The sequence below is a fragment of the Amphibalanus amphitrite genome, unplaced genomic scaffold (genome assembly GCF_019059575.1).
Source record: "Amphibalanus amphitrite isolate SeventyFive unplaced genomic scaffold, NRLGWU_Aamphi_draft 000198F_arrow, whole genome shotgun sequence".
In the NCBI taxonomy this organism is placed as follows: Eukaryota; Metazoa; Arthropoda; class Thecostraca; order Balanomorpha; family Balanidae; genus Amphibalanus; species Amphibalanus amphitrite.
The window spans coordinates 46,233-67,653 of NW_024881693.1; the positions used below are offsets into that span (position 1 = coordinate 46,233).

Below are 21,421 nucleotides of genomic sequence, written 5' to 3' on the forward strand. Positions count from 1 at the left end.
TTTGTAACAACTCCGAAGAATTAAAAAAACTTAATTCACTACACCTTATGTTCTTATGTTTTTCGTCTACGAAGAGGGGCAAAGTAAAAAAAAAAATCCTGTCAAATGTTCGAATGTTATGCTCTTATTGACGTTACAATTACAACTTCTTCTTTTTGCAGGCACCGGATCAGCTGGAGCTTACACGACTGTTGGATAAAGATATACCAGGTGTCACCGAAGTTAGTGAGCAAATCACTGCCGATGTTGAAAGGAATGGCGATGAGAAAGTCGAGACCATCACGACTACAAAGATAATCAAACGAAAGAAGCCGAAAGACGGCACAGAAACTACGGAAGAAATCCTTCCAGAAATTCCGGAGAAAGCCGAGCCCACTACGACTGTTGAGGAGACACCTGACCACGTCGAGGTAACTGAGGTTACAACGACAAAGGACATCCAGGAAGGTCCTGATGACCAGCTCATCACAGTTGTCACCAAGACAAAGAAAACTCGCAAACCGAAGGAAAGGGCGCCGAAGGAGAAGCCAAAGAAAAAACGGCCATCCAAAACTCGACTGGATCAACAGCTTGAGGAAATCCCGGGAGTCACCGAAATAAGTGAACATACCTCTACTGATGTAGAACGGAATGATGATGAGAAAGTTGAGACCGTCACGACTACAAAGAAAATCAAGCGGAAGAAGCCTAAAGACGGCACCGAAACTACGGAAGAAATCCTTCCAGAAATTCCAGAGAAAGCCGAGCCCATTACGACAGTTGAGGAGACGCCTGAGAACGTCGAGGTAACTGAAGTCACAACGACAAAGGAAATCCAGGAAGGTCCTGATGACCAGCTCATCACAGTGATCACCAAGACAAAGAAAACTCGCAAACCGAAGGAAAGGGCGCCGAAGGAGAAGCCAAAGAAAAAACGGCCAACCAAAACTCGACTGGATCAACAGATTGAGGAAATCCCGGGAGTCACCGAAATAAGTGAACATACCTCTACTGATGTTGAACGGAATGATGATGAGGAAGTTGAGACCGTCACGACTACAAGGAAAATCAAACGGAAGAAGCCTACAGACGGCACCGAAACTACGGAAGAAATCCTTCCAGAAATTCCAAAGAAAGCCGAACCCACTACGACTGTTGAGGAGACGCCTGAGCACGTCGAGGTAACTGAAGTCACAACGACAAAGGACATCCAGGAAGGTCCTGATGACCAGCTCATTACAGTTGTCACCAAGACAAAGAAAACTCGCAAACCGAAGGAAAAGGCGCCAAAAGAGGAGCCAAAGCGGAAACAGCCAACTAAAACTACGCTGGATGAACAGATTGTGAAAATCCCAGGCGTCACCGAGGTTGGTGAGCAAACTACTACTGGAATTGAAACCATTGATGACGAAGAGGTTGAGACAATGACCACTACAAAGAAAATCAAAATAAAGAAGCCTAAAGACGGCACCGAAACCACGGAAGAAATCCTTCCAGAAATTCCAGAGAAAGCCGAGCCCACTACGAATGTCGAGGAGACGCCTGAGCACGTCGAGGTAACTGAAGTCACAACGACAAAGGACATCCAGGAAGGTCCTGATGACCAGTTCATCACAGTTGACACCAAGACAAAGAAAACTCGCAAACCGAAGGAAAAAGCACCGAAGGAGAAGCCAAAGAAGAAACAGCCATCCAAAACTCGACTGGATCAACAGATTGAGGAAATCCCGGGGGTCACCGAAATAAGTGAACATACCTCTACTGATGTGCAAGGGAATGATGATGAGGAAGTTGAGACCGTCACGACTACAAAGAAAATCAAACGTAAGAAGCCTAAAGACGGCACCGAAATTACGGAAGAAATCCTTCCAGAAATTCCAGAGAAAGCCGAACCCATTACGACAGTTGAGGAAACGCCTGAGCACGTCGAGGTAACTGAAGTCACAACGACAAAGGACATCCAGGAAGGTCCTGATGACCAGCTCATCACAGTTGTCACCAAGACAAAGAAAACTCGCAAACCGAAGGAAAAGAAGCCGAAGGAGAAACCAAAGCGGAAACGGCCAACTAAAACTACGCTGGATGAACAGATTGAGAAAATCCCAGGCGTCACCGAGGTTGGTGAGCAAACTACTACTGGAACTGAAACCATTGATGACGATGAAGTTGAGACAATGACCACTACAAAGAAAATCAAAATAAAGAAGCCTAAAGACGGCACCGAAACCACGGAAGAAATCCTTCCACAAATTCCAGAGAAAGCCGAGCCCACTACGAATGTCGAGGAGACGCCTGAGCACGTCGAGGTAACTGAAGTCACAACGACAAAGGACATCCAGGAAGGTCCTGATGACCAGTTCATCACAGTTGACACCAAGACAAAGAAAACTCGCAAACAGAAGGAAAAAGCACCGAAGGAGAAGCCAAAGAAGAAACAGCCATCCAAAACTCGACTGGATCAACAGATTGAGGAAATCCCGGGGGTCACCGAAATAAGTGAACATACCTCTACTGATGTGCAAGGGAATGATGATGAGGAAGTTGAGACCGTCACGACTACAAAGAAAATCAAACGTAAGAAGCCTAAAGACGGCACCGAAATTACGGAAGAAATCCTTCCAGAAATTCCAGAGAAAGCCGAACCCATTACGACAGTTGAGGAAACGCCTGAGCACGTCGAGGTAACTGAAGTCACAACGACAAAGGACATCCAGGAAGGTCCTGATGACCAGCTCATCACAGTTGTCACCAAGACAAAGAAAACTCGCAAACCGAAGGAAAAGAAGCCGAAGGAGAAACCAAAGCGGAAACGGCCAACTAAAACTACGCTGGATGAACAGATTGAGAAAATCCCAGGCGTCACCGAGGTTGGTGAGCAAACTACTACTGAAATTGAAACCATTGATGACGAAGAAGTTGAGACAATGACGACTACAAAGAAAATCAAAATAAAGAAGCCTACAGACGGCACCGAAACTACGGAAGAAATCCTTCCAGAAATCCCGCAGAAAGCCGAACCCACTACGACTGTTGAGGAGACGCCTGACCTCGTCGAGGTAACTGAAGTAACAACGACAAAAGATATCCAGGAAGGTCCTGATGACCAGCTCATCACAGTGATCACCAAGACAAAGAAAACTCGCAAACCGAAGGAAAAAGCACCGAAGGAGAAGCCAAAAAAGACACAGCCATCCAAAACTCGATTGGATCAACAGATTGAGGAAATCCCGGGAGTCATCGAAATAAGTGAACATACCTCTACTGATGTGGAACAGAATGATGATAAGGAAGTTGAGACCGTCACGACTACAAAGAAAATCAAACGGAAGAAGCCTAAAGACGGCACCGAAGTTACGGAAGAAATCCTTCCAGAAATTCCAGAGAAAGCCGAGCCCATTACGTCAGTTGAGGAGACGCCTGAGGACGTCGAGGTAACTGAAGTCACAACGACAAAGGACATCCAGGAAGGCCCTGAAGACCAGCTCATCACAGTTGTCACCAAGACAAAGAAAACTCGCAAACCAAAAGTAAAGGCGCCAAAGGAGAAGCCGAAGCGGAAACGGACAACTAAAACTACGCTGGATGAACAGATTGAGAAAATCCCAGGCGTCACCGAGGTTGCTGAGCAAACTACTACTGAAATTGAAACCATTGACGACGAAGAAGTTGAGACAATGACGACTACAAAGAAAATCAAAATAAAGAAGCCTAAAGACGGCACCAAAACCACGGAAGAAATTTTCCCAGAAATACCGGAGAAAGCCGAGCCCACTACAACTGTTGAGGAGACGCCTGAGCACGTCGAGGTAACTGAGGTTACAACGACAAAGGACATCCAGGAAGGTCTTGATGACCAGCTCATCACAGTGATCACCAAGACAAAGAAAAGTCGCAAACCGAAGGAAAAAGCACCGAAGGAAAAGCCAAAGAAGACACGGCCATCCAAAACTCGACTGGATCAACACATTGAGGAAATCCCGGGAGTCACCGAAATAAGTGAACATACCTCTACTGATGTGGAACGGAATGATGATGAGGAAGTTGAGACCGTCACGACTAAAAAGAAAATCAAACGGAAGAAGCCTAAAGACGGCACCGAAATTACGGAAGAAATCCTTCCAGAAATTCCACAGAAAGCCGAGCCCATTACGACAGTTGAGGAGACGCCTGAGGACGTCGAGGTAACTGAAGTCACAACGGCAAAGGACATCCAGGAAGGTCCTGATGACCAGCTCATCACAGTTGTCACCAAGACAAAGAAAACTCGCAAACCGAAGGAAAAGAAGCCGAAGGAGAAGCCAAAGAAGAAACGGCCATGCAAAACACGACTGGATGAACAGATTGAGGAAATCCCGGGAGTCACCGAAATAAGTGAACAAACCTCTACTGAGGTTGAACGGAATGATGATGAGGAAGTTGAGACCGTCACGTCTACAAAGAAAATCAAACGGAAGAAGCCCACCGACGGCACCGAAACTACGGAAGAAATCCTTCCAGAAATTCCGAAGAAAGCCGAGCCCATTACGACAGTTGAGGAGACGCCTGAGCACATTGAGGTATCTGAAGTCACAACGACAAAGGACATCCAGGAAGGTCCTGATGACCAACTCATCACAGTTGTCACCAAGACAAAGAAAACTCGCAAACCGAAGGAAGAGGCGCCAAAGGAGAAGCCAAAGCGGAAACGGCCAACTAAAACTACGCTGGATGAACAGATTGAAAGAATTCCAGGCGTCACCGAGGTTGGTGAGCAAACTACTACTGAAATTGAAACCATTGATGACGAAGAGGTTGAGACAATGACGACTACAAAGAAAATCAAAATAAAGAAGCCTACAGACGGCACCGAAACTACGAAAGAAATCCTTCCAGAAATTTCGCAGAAAGCCGAACCCACTACGACTGTTGAGGAGACGCCTGACCTCGTCGAGGTAACTGAAGTCACAACGACAAAGGCCATCCAGGAAGGTCCTGATGACCAGCTCATCACAGTGATCACCAAGACAAAGAAAACTCGCAAACCGAAGGAAAAGGCACCGAAGGAGAAGCCAAAGAAAAAACGGCCATCCAAAACTCGACTGGATCAACAGATTGAGGAAATCCCAGGCGTCACCGAGGTTGGTGAGCAAACTTCTACTGAAATTGAAACCATTGATGACGAAGAAGTTGAGAAAATAACCACTACAAAGAAAATCAAACGAAAGAAGCCGAAGGACGGAATCGAAACTTCGGAAGACATCCTTCCAGAAATTCCAGAGAAAGCCGAGCCCACTACGAATGTTGAGGAGACGCCTGAGCACGTCGAGGTAACTGAAGTCACAACGACAAAGGACATCCAGGAAGGTCCTGATGACCAGCTCATCACAGTTGTCACCAGGACAAAGAAAACTCGCAAACCGAAGGAAAAGGCGCCAAAAGAGAAGCCGAAGAAGAAACGGCCATCCAAAACTCGACTGGATCAACAGATTGAGGAAATCCCGGGAGTCACCGAAATAAGTGAACATACCTCTACTGATGTGGAACGGAATGATGATGAGGAAGTTGAGACCGTCACGACTACAAAGAAAATCAAACGGAAGAAGCCTAAAGACGGCACCGAAATTACGGAAGAAATCCTTCCAGAAATTCCAGAGAAAGCCGAGCCCATTACGACAGTTGAGGAGACGCCTGAGGACGTCGAGGTAACTGAAGTCACAACTACAAAGGACATCCAGGAAGGTCCTGATGACCAACTCATCACAGTTGTCACCAAGACAAAGAAAACTCGCAAACCGAAGGAAAAGGCGCCAAAGGAGAAGCCGAAGCGGAAACGGCCAACTAAAACTACGCTGGATGAACAGATTGAGAAAATCCCAGGCGTCACCGAGGTTGGTGAGCAAACTACTACTGAAATTGAAACCATTGATGACGAAGAAGTTGAGACAATGACGACTACAAAGAAAATCAAAATAAAGAAGCCTAAAGACGGCACCGAAACCATGGAAGAAATCCTTCCAGAAATACCGGAGAAAGCCGAGCCAACAACAACTGTTGAGGAGACACCTGAGCACGTCGAGGTAACTGAGGTTACAACGACAAAGGACATCCAGGAAGGTTTTGATGACCAGCTCATCACAGTCGTCACCAAGACAAAGAAAACTCGCAAACCGAAGGAAAAGACGCCAAAGAAGATGCCAAAGGAGAAACGGCCAACTGGAACTACACTGGATGAACAGGTTAAGGAAATCCCAGGTGTCACCGAAGTAGCTGAGCAAACCACTACTGAAGTTGAAACCATTGATGACAAACAAGTTGAAACAATCACGACTACAAAGAAAATCAAACGAAAGAAGCCTGAGGACGGAACCGAAACTTCGGAAGAAATTCTTCCAGAAATTCCAGAGAATGCCGAGCCCACTACGAATGTTGAGGAGACGCCTGAGAACGTCGAGGTAACTGAAGTCACAACTACAAAGGACATCCAGGAAGGTCCTGATGACCAACTCATCACAGTTGTCACCAAGACAAAGAAAACTCGCAAACCGAAGGAAAAGGCGCCAAAGGAGAAGCCGAAGCGGAAACGGCCAACTAAAACTACGCTGGATGAACAGATTGAGGAAATCCCGGGAGTCACCGAAATAAGTGAACATACCTCTACTGATGTTGAACGGAATGATGATGAGGAAGTTGAGACCGTCACGACTACAAAGAAAATCAAACGGAAGAAGCCTACAGACGGCACCGAAACTACGGAAGAAATCCTTCCAGAAATTCCGCAGAAAGCCGAACCCACTACGACTGTTGAGGAAACGCCTGACCTCGTCGAGGAAACTGAAGTAACAACGACAAAGGATATCCAGGAGGGTCCTGATGACCAGCTCATCACAGTGATCACCAAGACAAAGAAAACTCGCAAACCGAAGGAAAAAGCACCGAAGGAAAAGCCAAAGAAGACACGGCCATCCAAAACTCGACTGGATCAACACATTGAGGAAATCCCGGGAGTCACCGAAATAAGTGAACATACCTCTACTGATGTGGAACGGAATGATGATGAGGAAGTTGAGACTGTCACGTCTACAAAGAAAATCAAACGGAAGAAGCCCACCGACGGCACCGAAACTACGGAAGAAATCCTTCCAGAAATTCCGAAGAAAGCCGAGCCCATTACGACAGTTGAGGAGACGCCTGAGCACATTGAGGTATCTGAAGTCACAACGACAAAGGACATCCAGGAAGGTCCTGATGACCAGCTCATCACAGTTGTCACCAAGACAAAGAATACTCGCAAACCGAAGGAAAAGAAGCCGAAGGAGAAGCCAAAGAAGAAACGGCCATGCAAAACACGACTGGATGAACAGATTGAGGAAATCCCGGGAGTCACCGAAATAAGTGAACAAACCTCTACTGAGGTTGAACGGAATGATGATGAGGAAGTTGAGACCGTCACGTCTACAAAGAAAATCAAACGGAAGAAGCCCACCGACGGCACCGAAACTACGGAAGAAATCCTTCCAGAAATTCCGAAGAAAGCCGAGCCCATTACGACAGTTGAGGAGACGCCTGAGGACGTCGAGGTAACTGAAGTCACAACGACAAAGGACATCCAGGAAGGTCCTGATGACCAGCTCATCACAGTTGTCACCAAGACAAAGAAAACTCGCAAACCGAAGGAAAAGGCGCCAAAGGAGAAGCCAAAGCGGAAACGGCCAACTAAAACTACGCTGGATGAACAGATTGAGAAAATCCCAGGCGTCACCGAGTTTGGTGAGCAAACTACTACTGAAATTGAAACCATTGATGACGAGGAAGTTGAGACAATGACGACTACAAAGAAAATCAAAATAAAGAAGCCTACAGACGTCACCGAAACTACGGAAGAAATACTTCCAGAAATTCCGCAGAAAGCCGAACCAACTACGACTGTTCAGGAGACGCCTGACCTCGTCGAGGTAACTGAAGTAACAACGACAAAGGATATCCAGGAAGGTCCTGATGACCAGCTGATCACAGTGATCACCAAGACAAAGAAAACTCGCAAACCGAAGGAAAAAGCACCGAAGGAGAAGCCAAAGAAGAAACGGCCATCCAAAACTCGACTGGATCAACAGATTGAGGAAATCCCGGGAGTCACCGAAATAAGTGAACATACCTCTACTGATGTGGAACGGAATGATAATGAGGAAGTTGAGACCGTCACGACTACAAAGAAAATCAAACGGAAGAAGCCTACAGACGTCACCGAAACTACGGAAGAAATCCTTCCAGAAATTCCGCAGAAAGCCGAACCAACTACGACTGTTCAGGAGACGCCTGACCTCGTCGAGGTAACTGAAGTAACAACGACAAAGGATATCCAGGAAGGTCCTGATGACCAGCTGATCACAGTGATCACCAAGACAAAGAAAACTCGCAAACCGAAGGAAAAGACGCCAAAGAAGATGCCAAAGGAGAAACGGCCAACTGGAACTACACTGGATGAACAGGTTAAGGAAATCCCAGGTGTCACCGAAGTAGCTGAGCAAACCACTACTGAAGTTGAAACCATTGATGACGAACAAGTTGAAACAATCACGACTACAAAGAAAATCAAACGAAAGAAGCCTGAGGACGGAACCGAAACTTCGGAAGAAATTCTTCCAAAAATTCCAGAGAAAGCCGAGCCCACTACGAATGTTGAGGAGACGCCTGAGAACGTCGAGGTAACTGAAGTCACAACTACAAAGGACATCCAGGAAGGTCCTGATGACCAACTCATCACAGTTGTCACCAAGACAAAGAAAACTCGCAAACCGAAGGAAAAGGCGCCAAAGGAGAAGCCAAAGCGGAAACGGCCAACTAAAACTACGATGGATGAACAGATTGAGAGAATTCCAGGCGTCACCGAGGTTGGTGAGCAAACTACTACTGAAATTGAAACCATTGATGACGAAGAGGTTGAGACAATGACGACTACAAAGAAAATCAAACGGAAGAAGCCTAAAGACGGCACCGAAATTACGGAAGAAATCCTTCCAGAAATTCCAGAGAAAGCCGAACCCATTACGACAGTTGAGGAGACGCCTGAGGACGTCGAGGTAACTGAAGTCACAACGACAAAGGACATCCAGGAAGGTCCTGATGACCAGCTCATCACAGTTGTCACCAAGACAAAGAAAACTCGCAAACCGAAGGAAAAGGCGCCAAAGGAGAAGCCAAAGCGGAAACGGCCAACTAAAACTCGACTGGATCAACAGATTGAGGAAATCCCGGGAGTCACCGAAATAAGTGAACATACCTCTACTGATGTGGAACGGAATGATGATGAGGAAGTTGAGACCGTCACGACTACAAAGAAAATCAAACGGAAGAAGCCTAAAGACGGCACCGAAATTACGGAAGAAATCCTTCCAGAAATTCCGAAGAAAGCCGAGCCCATTACGACAGTTGAGGAGACGCCTGAGGACGTCGAGGTAACTGAAGTCACAACGACAAAGGACATCCAGGAAGGTCCTGATGACCAGCTCATCACAGTTGTCACCAAGACAAAGAAAACTTGCAAACCAAAGGAAAAGACGCCTAAGAAAAAACCAAAAAAGAAACGACCAACAACAACTACACTGGATGAACATATTGAAAAAATCCCAGGCGTCACCGAAGTTGGTGAGCAAACCACTACTGAGGTTGAAACCATTGATGACGAACAAGTTGAAACAATCACGACTACAAAGAAAATCAAACGAAAGAAGCCTAAGGACGGAACCGAAACTTCGGAAGAAATCCTTTCAGAAATTCCAGGGAAAGCCGAGCCCACTACGAATGTTGAGGAGACGCCTGAGAACGTCGAGGTAACTGAAGTCACAACTGCAGAGGACATCCAGGAAGGTCCTGATGACCAACTCATCACAGCTGTCACCAAGACAAAGAAAACTCGCAAACCGAAGGAAGAGGCGCCAAAGGAGAAGCCAAAGCGGAAACGGCCAACTAAAACTACGATGGATGAACAGATTGAGAGAATTCCAGGCGTCACCGAGGTTGGTGAGCAAACTACTACTGAAATTGAAACCATTGATGACGAAGAGGTTGAGACAATGACGACTACAAAGAAAATCAAAATAAAGAAGCCTACAGATGGCACCGAAACTACGGAAGAAATCCTTTCAGAAATTCCGCAGAAAGCCGAACCCACTACGACTGTTGAGGAGACGCCTGACCTCGTCGAGGTAACTGAAGTCACAACGACAAAGGACATCCAGGAAGGTCCTGATGACCAGCTCATCACAGTGATCACCAAGACAAAGAAAACTCGCAAACCAAAGGAAAAGGCACCGAAGGAGAAGCCAAAGAAGACACGGCCATCCAAAACTCGACTGGATCAACAGATTGAGGAAATCCCGGGAGTCACCGAAATAAGTGATCATACCTCTACTGATGTGGAACGGAATGATGATGATGAAGTTGAGACCGTCACGTCTACAAAGAAAATCAAACGGAAGAAGCCCACCGACGGCACCGAAACTACGGAAGAAATCCTTCCAGAAATTCCGAAGAAAGCCGAGCCCATTACGACAGTTGAGGAGACGCCTGAGCACATTGAGGTATCTGAAGTCACAACGACAAAGGACATCCAGGAAGGTCCTGATGACCAACTCATCACAGTTGTCACCAAGACAAAGAAAACTCGCAAACCGAAGGAAAAAAAGCCGATGGAGAAGCCAAAGAAGAAACGGCCATGCAAAACACGACTGGATGAACAGATTGAGGAAATCCCGGGAGTCACCGAAATAAGTGAACATACCTCTACTGAGGTTGAACGGAATGATGATGATGAAGTTGAGACCGTCACGTCTACAAAGAAAATCAAACGGAAGAAGCCCACCGACGGCACCGAAACTACGGAAGAAATCCTTCCGGAAATTCCGAAGAAAGCCGAGCCCATTACGACAGTTGAGGAGACGCCTGAGCACATTGAGGTATCTGAAGTCACAACGACAAAGGACATCCAGGAAGGTCCTGATGACCAACTCATCACAGTTGTCACCAAGACAAAGAAAACTCGCAAACCGAAGGAAAAGACGCCAAAGAAGATGCCAAAGGAGAAACGGCCAACTGGAACTACACTGGATGAACAGGTTAAGGAAATCCCAGGTGCCACCGAAGTAGCTGAGCAAACCACTACTGAAGTTGAAACCATTGATGACGAACAAGTTGAAACAATCACGACTACAAAGAAAATCAAACGAAAGAAGCCTGAGGACGGAACCGAAACTACGGAAGAAATCCTTCCAGAAATTCCGAAGAAAGCCGAGCCCATTACGTCAGTTGAGGAGACGCCTGAGGACGTCGAGGTAACTGAAGTCACAACTACAAAGGACATCCAGGAAGGTCCTGATGACCAACTCATCACAGTTGTCACCAAGACAAAGAAAACTCGCAAACCGAAGGAAGAGGCGCCAAAGGAGAAGCCAAAGCGGAAACGGCCAACTAAAACTACGCTGGATGAACAGATTGAGAGAATTCCAGGCGTCACCGAGGTTGGTGAGCAAACTACTACTGAAATTGAAACCATTGATGACGAAGAGGTTGAGACAATGACGACTACAAAGAAAATCAAAATAAAGAAGCCTACAGACGGCACCGAAACTACGGAAGAAATCCTTCCAGAAATTCCGCAGAAAGCCGAACCCACTACGACTGTTGAGGAGACGCCTGACCTCGTCGAGGTAACTGAAGTCACAACGACAAAGGACATCCAGGAAGGTCCTGATGACCAGCTCATCACAGTGATCACCAAGACAAAGAAAACTCGCAAACCAAAGGAAAAGGCACCGAAGGAGAAGCCAAAGAAGACACGGCCATCCAAAACTCGACTGGATCAACAGATTGAGGAAATCCCGGGAGTCACCGAAATAAGTGAACATACCTCTACTGATGTGGAACGGAATGATGATGAGGAAGTTGAGACCGTCACGACTACAAAGAAAATCAAACGGAAGAAGCCTAAAGACGGCACCGAAATTACGGAAGAAATCCTTCCAGAAATTCCAGAGAAAGCCGAGCCCATTACGACAGTTGAGGAGACGCCTGAGGACGTCGAGGTAACTGAAGTCACAACGACAAAGGACATCCAGGAAGGTCCTGGTGACCAGCTCATCACAGTTGTCACCAAGACAAAGAAAACTCGCAAACCGAAGGAAAAGAAGCCGAAGGAGAAGCCAAAGAAAAAACGGCCATCCAAAACTCGACTGGATGAACAGATTGAGAAAATCCCAGGCGTCACCGAGGTTGGTGAGCAAACTACTACTGAAATTGAAACCATTGATGACGAAGAAGTTGAGACAATAACCACTACAAAGAAAATCAAACGAAAGAAGCCGAAGGACGGAATCGAAACTTCGGAAGAAATCCTTCCAGAAATTCCAGAGAAAGCCGAGCCCACTACGAATGTAGAGGAGACGCCTGAGCACGTCGAGGTAGCTGAAGTTACAACGACAAAGGACATCCAGGAAGGTCCTGATGACCAGCTCATCACAGTTGTCACCAAGACAAAGAAAACTCGCAAACTGAAAGAAAAAGCGCCGAAGGAGAAGCCAAAGAAGAAACGGCCATGCAAAACACGACTGGATCAACAGATTGAGGAAATCCCGGGAGTCACCGAAATAAGTGAACATACCTCTACTGATGTTGAACGGAATGATGATGAGGAAATCGAGACTGTCACGATTACAAAGAAAATCAAACGGAAGAAGCCTACAGACGGCACCGAAACTACGGAAGAAATCCTTCCAGAAATTCCGGAGAAAGCCGAACCCACTACGACTGTTGAGGAGACGCCTGACCTCGTCGAGGTAACTGAGGTTACAACGACAAAGGACATCCAGGAAGGCCCTGATGAAGAGCTCATCACAGTCATCACCAAGACAAAGAAAACTCGTAGATCAAAACGCATCACAAACGACGACAGACATGGGCCGCCTTCGCCTGATGGCACTCCTGACGTCTCTCCACATAACCAGGTGTTTATAAAGGGAACATCGCCTTGTTTCTAAAATATATGATTTGTCTTGGTTGAGCAGTTTTTTTTACAGCTTTCGTAATCTATTTGCAGTGATGTTGTTATAACTCGGATTCCATTGCTTATAAAATGATGATAGAACAATAACATGATAAATGATGAAATGGCTATTCTGCGTTGATTTAAAGGGAATATTTCACTTTCCTGAAATTAGTTAATTGCTGTGGATTAATGATTTTATGCTCAAAATAACCAGATAATAAAATTAAACCTTTTTTGTGAAAACGATGTTTGTCTATGTTTTAATATAGGAAGAACTACATTATATATTAAATCATGTTTGTCGCAGAAGCGTATTACGCGTTGACTAATCATATGGCTTAACATGGGAATTTTCAAAGTCACGTGGCACGTGCACCAGACTGTCTGCGGAGGAGAGACCCATACCAGAACGTAGATCACCTGGCCCACTAGAAATCCTGAAAAAATCAGAATTTTTGGAGCAGCCGTTTTCTAGAGCATCAAGTTGTACTGATCTCAGGCAGCTTTTGCCAAATTGTCAGGGAACTCAGATTTGTTTTTCAATAGAAAAACACAATTCTAAAGAATAGTGTTTTAACTATTGACAACAAACCTTCGGTTATTGTGTAGTTCAAACCTACGCATGCTGCATTGGCTGTATGCTGAATGTCTGACGATGACGTAGCTGCATTCCTCAGCAAGGCACTCTTGGCGGAACGAGAAATGAAATTTATTCGTCTAGGGTGATCGTTGGGCCGTAAAAGCTCTTGATTTGTGCTAGTCTCAGCGAAAGCTACGAAACTGCTATTGCAGTTCAAAACCCCATGTTAAAAGTGAACTGTGCCCTTTTAAGTCTTCGCTACTACGTTTCTAGCAAGTTTTGTTTAGTTTATTTATGTGAATTTGCTGCTGCTTTGAATAAGTTTATATTTAACTCCTTCAATGGCTTCTCTTGTTTTCAGTTGCAGCTACCAAAGCTCTGTCGCAAAATATCAACCATTACCTGCTTGTGGTGCTTATTTTTAATTGTTCACCATGTTTCACCGAAAGCAATTGTGGTGTCTTTCAAGTTATGTGAAGCATCTATGTACAACAGACATAATTTCTTTATAGCATAGTTATTACATTTGCTTTAGTAGTTTGGTACTGCAACTTTAATTCGCTCAATATTGCGTGACCATAGTTTAGCCTTTCGTCGTTATAAGATACCACTGCAACTATTCAGGGTACTATTTGCACCATAAAAGCTCCCTGCTTTTGATAGCTTTAATGGCTGGATATGATTCCCTTGCTAAGCAGTTATCCCTGTTACGGCGATGACGGACGCAGGATATGGGCGTTGTATGAATGTATATTTATTGGCGTTACATGTTATGTAGCCCTTTACCGTGGTATTAAAAGGTGTATGTAATTGATTTGGGCTTTTATTCTTAAGTTTCGACAGATGGAATGCTTTTAAGAATTATTATGATTGTTGTTAGGTTGTTCAGCGAATAATGTTTGACACTATGAAGCTCCGACAAATGCACACCCGCCGATCAATCACATAAAACACAATGCAGCCACAAGATATTCTGGAACAAACACAATGTCACCGGTGCATGCTGAATCCTGTCATGCGTGCATGCATGTTTTTAGGAACGCATCTGAAGCCTACGAGCTATTTAGCCTGATTTCCATCGCATCCTGCTCAATACCAAGCTTGAGACCACGCGTTCCGAATGAGCCAACTGACAAGACACTGCTCGTCTTATCGTCACTGCTTTCAGCGGAAGTGAGCATGCTACTAATCCTGCACCCGGTGACCCACTGGGTGTCGATCAGCTCTGTCCCGTGCTGTCACTCACTGAGTTGTGTACCCGCAGGAGCACGTTCCGGAGGACGCCAAGCCGCAGCAGAAGGAGAAGCCCAAGAAGCCAGACGGAGCACCCGAATGGAAGGGCTTCAAGTTGAAGAAGGTCGCCAAGCCGGAGGATGAGGACGAGGACGTGTTAACGAGCATGACACTCAGCCGCCCCGATCGGATACCCAGAACAGAGTTGGAATTCAAGGAAGTACCGAAAAAGTCATCTGATGATGTTCAGCCGGCAGATGGTATCATCTCGGAAGAGGATACGAGACCAGAGGACAAGATTCCCGGCGAAACTGAGGAAGACAAGAGCAGTGCAAAGAAACCAAAAAAGCGAAGGCCTAAGAAACGCCCGGAAGCTGTCGAAGAGGTTCCCGTAACAACACCCGAGGCAAGAGAAGGAGAGCAAGTTCCAGAAAAGCAAGATGACCGGCAGCCAGAGGTAAGTTTTTTTTGTGATTGTCATATATTTTACAAAGACGCTTATAAAAGACCAGCAATGGAGATCAAACCAAACAAACAGTGAAAATGCAAAAATGAATGACACATCATAACATAAATTTTGTGGGTATGTTGCTAGGCTTACATGACCTCTAACAAAGAAACATCAAGGATAATAAAATAGCTCATTCTTAATACACCTACTTACATGTATTACTTAGCCTCCTAACCAAACCTTCCTAAGTGCACTCAGGCAGCTTTTGCAAAATTGTCAGGGAACTCAGATTTGTTTTTCAATAGAAAAACACAATTCTAACGAATAGTGTTTTAACTATTGACAAAAAAAATTTGGTTACCGATTAGTGTATGTATATGCGCTAGGAAATGGTTGGGTGGTATGCTATTTCACCTTGTTACAATTGTTACCATCCTCTTCAGATATCATCCGTCACTGCTTGGTTACGGAGCGAGCGAAGCGAGCGTAGCTTTCCTTAGATTAACGGAAATTTCTGAGTATGAGCGGCCGGCCGGCCGGCCGGCCGTGGTCACGCTTTTGCGAGGCTTATATCTCAGCAACCACTTGACCGATTTACACGCGGTAATTTTTGTAGGGTAGCTTCATTCCTTCTACCAAGTATTGGACTATTCCTGATGCATGTGGGTGACCCCTTATGCACGTGCCACGTGCAAAACGAAGAGGTGTCCGTTTTGTAATTGTTGCAATATCTCGGTAACTACTTGGCCGATTGCGCTGAAAGTTGGCATGTAGGTAGGCACCCACTAGGCACTGCATATCCATGTGCCAGAGTTGGGGCGCTGCTGCACGTGCGCACGTGCAGGGGTCGTTTCCAGATCTCCAGAACGGCTCGACCAATTACCCTCAAATTTGGTACACAGTTAGGGACCGGTTAGTAGGGTGCCGTGCAAAAGTCAGTTGGGACCCATTTTGCACGTGCGCACGTGCAGGGTGCCGCTTCCAGATCTCGAGAACGGCTGGGCCGATTGTGCTCAAATTTGGCACATCGCTAGAGACCGGTTAGTAGGGTGCCGTGCACAAGTCAGCTGGAGGTTACCCCTCGAAATTTCGCACGTGCAAGGCTCACCCTCTCGCTCGCTCCGTTAGTCGCCCCAAAAGGCGTTATACTGGTTTGGTATTTTTCATATTTGATCTTTATTTGTTGCTGCCATTAAATCTATCAATGCATCATTTCACTTACAGTGAAAAGTTTTACAACTCACTAAGCGCGATCAACGTTTCCATGCGTAATAACAAACATGCCACCAAGGTGGATTCAATGGCACCCATATTGATACGTTTTTTCCCTGAATTAGTACCATATCCACTGGTTCTGTCAACTCATGTGTAAATTGCGCTTTCAGGACAAGGACAAAAAGCCGAAGAAGCCCAAGCGCGGACAACCATTGGATTCAGAAACTCCTGAGTGGATCGACTTCTCATTAAAACCGGTGAAACAGGTTCCCAAGGAGATAGACGAGGAAAAGCTGGAAACTGTGGAGCTGAAACCACTAAGTGATACAGAGGAGGACATCACTGACAAAGGCCGCATTGATAAAAAACCAGAACAGCCTGGAGAAGCGGACACGATTCTCAAGAAAATCCCCGGTGATGATAAAGAGAAACCCGATAAAAAGCCAAAGAAGAAAAAGATCAAGAAGCTAAAAACACCGGACGACATGGCCAAACCGGATGAAGAGGAATTGCCGTCAGGGGACGATGAGGTTTGTGCCGTTCATACTTATTTTAATGCGCTAGCATATCTTTATGTTGCACTGGATATTCAAAGAAGCTCAGGTTTGCCTCTTTGGATGCTAGTTTATTTAATATAAATAGTGCGTAATAAAACATGTACAGTAGTTATCTATGCTAGTTTAGCAACAGTACTCAGTAGGCTGTCCAATGTAATGAATTTAATCAAGGTCTCTGATACTTACATAGCTCACCGTTCATTTCGAATGAATATTTCAGGAGGTGCCGCAGCCAGCCGAGGTGACGGAAGTCCAGCCGGAGGAGCCGCTGCAGCCCGAGGACCACCTTCCAGAGTGGCAGCGTGTGAAGCTGAAGAAGGTGGAGGTGGAGCAGGAGGAGGACGCCATCACCTCCCTCATCATGACGCGACCCGATCGCATCCCCACCACCGAACTGCCCGACTTCAGCAAGAAGCCGCCGAAACCCGACATGGAGCAGACGGCGCCGGCGCCAACCGAGGAAGAAACTCTTGACGAGACCCCAAAGAAAAAGACCAAGAAGCCGAAGAAACAGAAAAAGCGACCAACGGAGGGTGAACAACCAGAGGCGCCCACTGAGGCCGTCACTACCGAAGAACCCGCTCAAGACGAGGCACATTCAGATGAGGTTCCCGAAGAGAAGCCGACGCCTCTGAAACAGCTACCAGACCAGACAACTTCAGACGAGGTTTGTGGCCGACAAAACGGTGTCTATGCTTAACAGGGCTATCGAAAGTAGCCTAAATAATGATAAACCCTCGTCCGGTCGGGCGGTCTCAATATATTCATTTTTTCCAAAACGGCTTAGTGTAAAAATGAGACATACAAGATACAAAATTAGCTGCATTTTAGGAAGACCTCTCATAGCATATGTGAGTTCTATGAGCTTGCATTAGATAGTTTTCTCTCATTTGAATAGTATGCTGACTGTTGAGCTCAAATTTTAAATTCAAATTAATTATATGAGGCCCGTGGCCAGGCGAGGGTGAAAATGGAGTGATAAATCTGCTTTATTATGTTTATATAACTAAATGTTTGTAAAGGACATTCTAAAATGCCTCAAAATAATGATTCGGCTTCCATGCACCAAGCAATGGCATACGAGTGAGCATCTGTTCCACTCATATGGCTACATATAAGAGTTTGAATGCAATCATCAATAATGAAACAAATCATACCTGACACAAATGATTTGACATGTCAGTTGAAAGGTCATGGAAGCAAAGTCATAGAAAGTAAAAGTATCCTTCCATTATTGCATGTTAACACAACTGAGTCAGTTTTCTAAATATGTTTGGATGAAAGGGTAAGTTGCATGCAATAAACAGACACTGCAGACTATGTAAAAATGTACATTAAATTCAAATGCACGTTTCAGGCTACACCGGAGCAGCCAAAGAAGCCCAAAAAGAAGAAGCGAGTCATAGCAGAGGAGGGACAGCCGGAATGGGTCAATTTCGCGCTCAAGCCAGTCCAGGCAGAGCCCAGACCAGTGGAAGCACAAGACATGGAGACCGTGGATCTCAAACCGATTCCAGACGTGGACGAAGAAAGTCCCATTGAGGCAAAACAAAAACCAGAAACACTTCAATGGGATTCTCTAGAGTTGAAACCGATTGAGAGCATGGATAGGCCTGTACTGGAGAAACCCACAGGCATTGATGCAAAACCCCTAAAAAAGAAAAAGAAACGCCCAAAGAAACCGGAAGGACCAGAAGAGGAAGAGACAAGTGACACAGAAAAATTGCCAGGAGACGAGCAGAAGCCAAGTGATGTCAGTGCCACGCCTGAGGTTTGTCGTGCTTTCAGCGTCTGTACAAAACTTAGACGATCTATGAGTTGTATTTTTGAAGATTTTAGTCCATTACCAATGGACCGGGTATTTGCATTAAAAGCAATGCGCTCGTATTGTATTTTTATTTTTGATGTGGTCATGTGCTGATATGTGGTGGTATTTTTATTTTTGATGTGGTGATGAAACATAACATTTGATCACAATGATATTTTGCAACTCACGTTTGGAAATGTGCATATGATACTGATACCAAATGACACTAACAATCGAGCAATGCTTATCGCAAGTGAAGCTGTTGTTATTTTCAGGCCAGTTTTATCATTCATTATCTTCGCGTTTCTTATTTCGTTGTGGTTGAAATGAAATTTCTATTGATAAAGTTCAACTGGTTGGAGGTTCGTAAATTGTATCGTAATGGTTCGGATTCAAAAACTCAGTAAACAAGTAATTAGAAATAAAACGAAGAAATATCAAAGAGCCCACACCTGCTTTCGTGCAGCCTGGGAGAAAAGGGGAAATATTGCTCCTATTTAGAGTTTAGCTTAATTTTATTCATTTCATCACCGAGTCAGGAACCATCAGATCGTGACCTAATAGCTAATCATGAACATGATCAATGCCTGCAGGAATCGGATGACTCTAAGAAGCGTAAGCCGAAACGAATGCTTCCTGCGGACGAAGAAACTCCGGAGTGGCAGAGAGTGCAGCTGAAACCCGCGAAACCCACCCAGAAAGGAACCGAGGATGACAGGGAGACGGTGACGCTCAAGCCGGTGGAGAAAATCGATGAAACAACAGTAGTTGATACTACACTAACAGAGGACACGACCATAACAACAATCGAAGAGGATATCACTGAGGAAAAGAAGCGAAAGGATAAGAAAAAGAAACCAAAGCAACCAAAGCGTGAGAAGCCAGAGACTGAGGAAGTTGTCGTTGAAGTTCAAGAGTCCAGTGAAGTGATTTCAGATCAAGAGGAAACAGAGGAGACCATTGTCATGACAACAAAAACAAAGAAAAAGCCGAAAGACAAACCATTTGAAGAGGAAGTGCAAGAAGTTGATATTAATATACCGGATGATAAGGACGTTGAAAAAGCAGACACAACGGAAGAATGGAGACGGAAGAAAGAAAAGAAACTCAAAAGACCCAAAAAAGAAAAGCCAACGACAACAGAAGTGACTGAAACCACTGACTTTGTTGAAATATCATCCGATCAAGAAGAGACAATTGAAGAGACAACAATGATCATGAAGACGAAGACAAAAGAGAAGCCCAAAGAGGGGCCTTTTGTAGAGGAACAAGCAGATACAAGTGAGATCGTAAAAGAAGAGCTTTCAAAGCGCGTGGAAAAAATTGATAAGACTCCGGCCACCGAACAAAAACCAGATGAAAAACCATTCGAAGAAGAAGTCCAGGAAGTTGACGTTGAGGTAGAAAAGAAGGACGAACTTCAAGAGGACGAAGTAGAGGAATGGAAAAGAAGAAAGGACAAAAAGAAACCTAAAGGCCCGAAAACAAAGAAAGACAAACCTGAAAAAGAGATAACGACAGAAAAAACGACAGATATAAACGAGATTGTGACCAAAGCAAGCTCTGAAGAAGACGAAGAAGAAGTAATCACAACTACAGTTACAACGCAAAAGAAAAGGTTGCCAAAAGACAAACCATTCGAGGAAGAACTGAAGGAAGTCGACATTCAGCAACCCGAAGAGGAGAAACTTGAACCAAAGGAAACACCAGAAGAGTGGAGACGTAAGAAGGACAAGAAAAAGCGAAAACCAAAGAAGCCTGAACCTGAAGAAACTGCTGACGATGTTGCAGAAGAGTTGGTACCGACTAGACCGGAGCAGGTCAGAGCAGAGAGCAGTCTGACAGTTTTCGCCAACATTTTGGAGTGACACTAGCGTGTGTATAATAACTCACGATTTTCATATCATCGTATTTTTATGCGTAACAAATATCTAACCAATAAATAAGCAATGTACTTTAAATCTATAATTCGCAAATACCTTATCAGATTTCCGACTATACCATTGTGTGACGAGTCTAAGGCAAAATTAAAATTAGTAGGGGAGAGTGGGGAAAGATGCCCAGGGTTTTGCTATGTCATATATTATTCGAAAATGACGATGGGAAAGCAAAAACTTGAAGCTTCAACGGAAGCCGACATCATTTTTCTCCAAAAATATCACACTTTCGTGCCCGAAATATTATAACTTTTTTTGCTATTAAGCATTTTCCTGAAGAAGTGAAAGGGGGCATCTTACCCCACAGGGTGGGAAAGACGCCCCCTGACGTTGGGAAAGATGCCCCCTGCACTATAAGTGACATAAATGGGCACGTGAATCGCCTGAACGAATCAGTAGTCCCTTCGAGCCTGCAGTAGACACCAAACATTGGACCTTGTTTGATAAACTCTTGCGTCGAGGTGTTGATGCCACTATTGTACAACTATTGGCTTCGTGGTATGGTTCGCAAACATTCCGTGTGATGTGGGGCACCTGTTTGTCGGAAGGCTTTCATGTGTCCAATGGCGTCAGGCAAGGTGGTATCTTATCCCCATATCTTTTCAACGTGTACATTGATGAGCTGTCTAAAAAATTAGACAGTAGTG

At 45.1% G+C, this 21,421-nt stretch overlaps 1 protein-coding gene and 1 long non-coding RNA gene across 6 annotated transcripts in view; one reads left to right on the forward strand and one right to left on the reverse strand.

Annotated features, from left to right (window-relative positions):
• The window catches only part of LOC122384762 (titin-like), a 108,961-nt gene that overhangs the window by 20,998 nt on the left and 66,542 nt on the right, over positions 1-21,421 (forward strand). For 3 of the 5 annotated variants that reach the window (XM_043372478.1, XM_043372480.1, XM_043372481.1), the window contains exons 7-12: positions 162-12,953; positions 14,839-15,264; positions 16,644-17,003; positions 17,251-17,697; positions 18,388-18,801; positions 19,431-20,657. In XM_043372478.1, the coding sequence (XP_043228413.1) occupies positions 162-12,953; positions 14,839-15,264; positions 16,644-17,003; positions 17,251-17,697; positions 18,388-18,801; positions 19,431-20,657 (15,666 nt within the window). The remainder of the gene's footprint in view (positions 1-161; positions 12,954-14,838; positions 15,265-16,643; positions 17,004-17,250; positions 17,698-18,387; positions 18,802-19,430; positions 20,658-21,421) is intronic. The other 2 variants (XM_043372477.1, XM_043372479.1) reach the window with 2 other exon arrangements.
• LOC122384767 overlaps positions 1-21,421 on the reverse strand; it is an 83,781-nt gene that overhangs the window by 15,210 nt on the left and 47,150 nt on the right. The gene's annotated exons all lie outside the window — the stretch shown is intronic.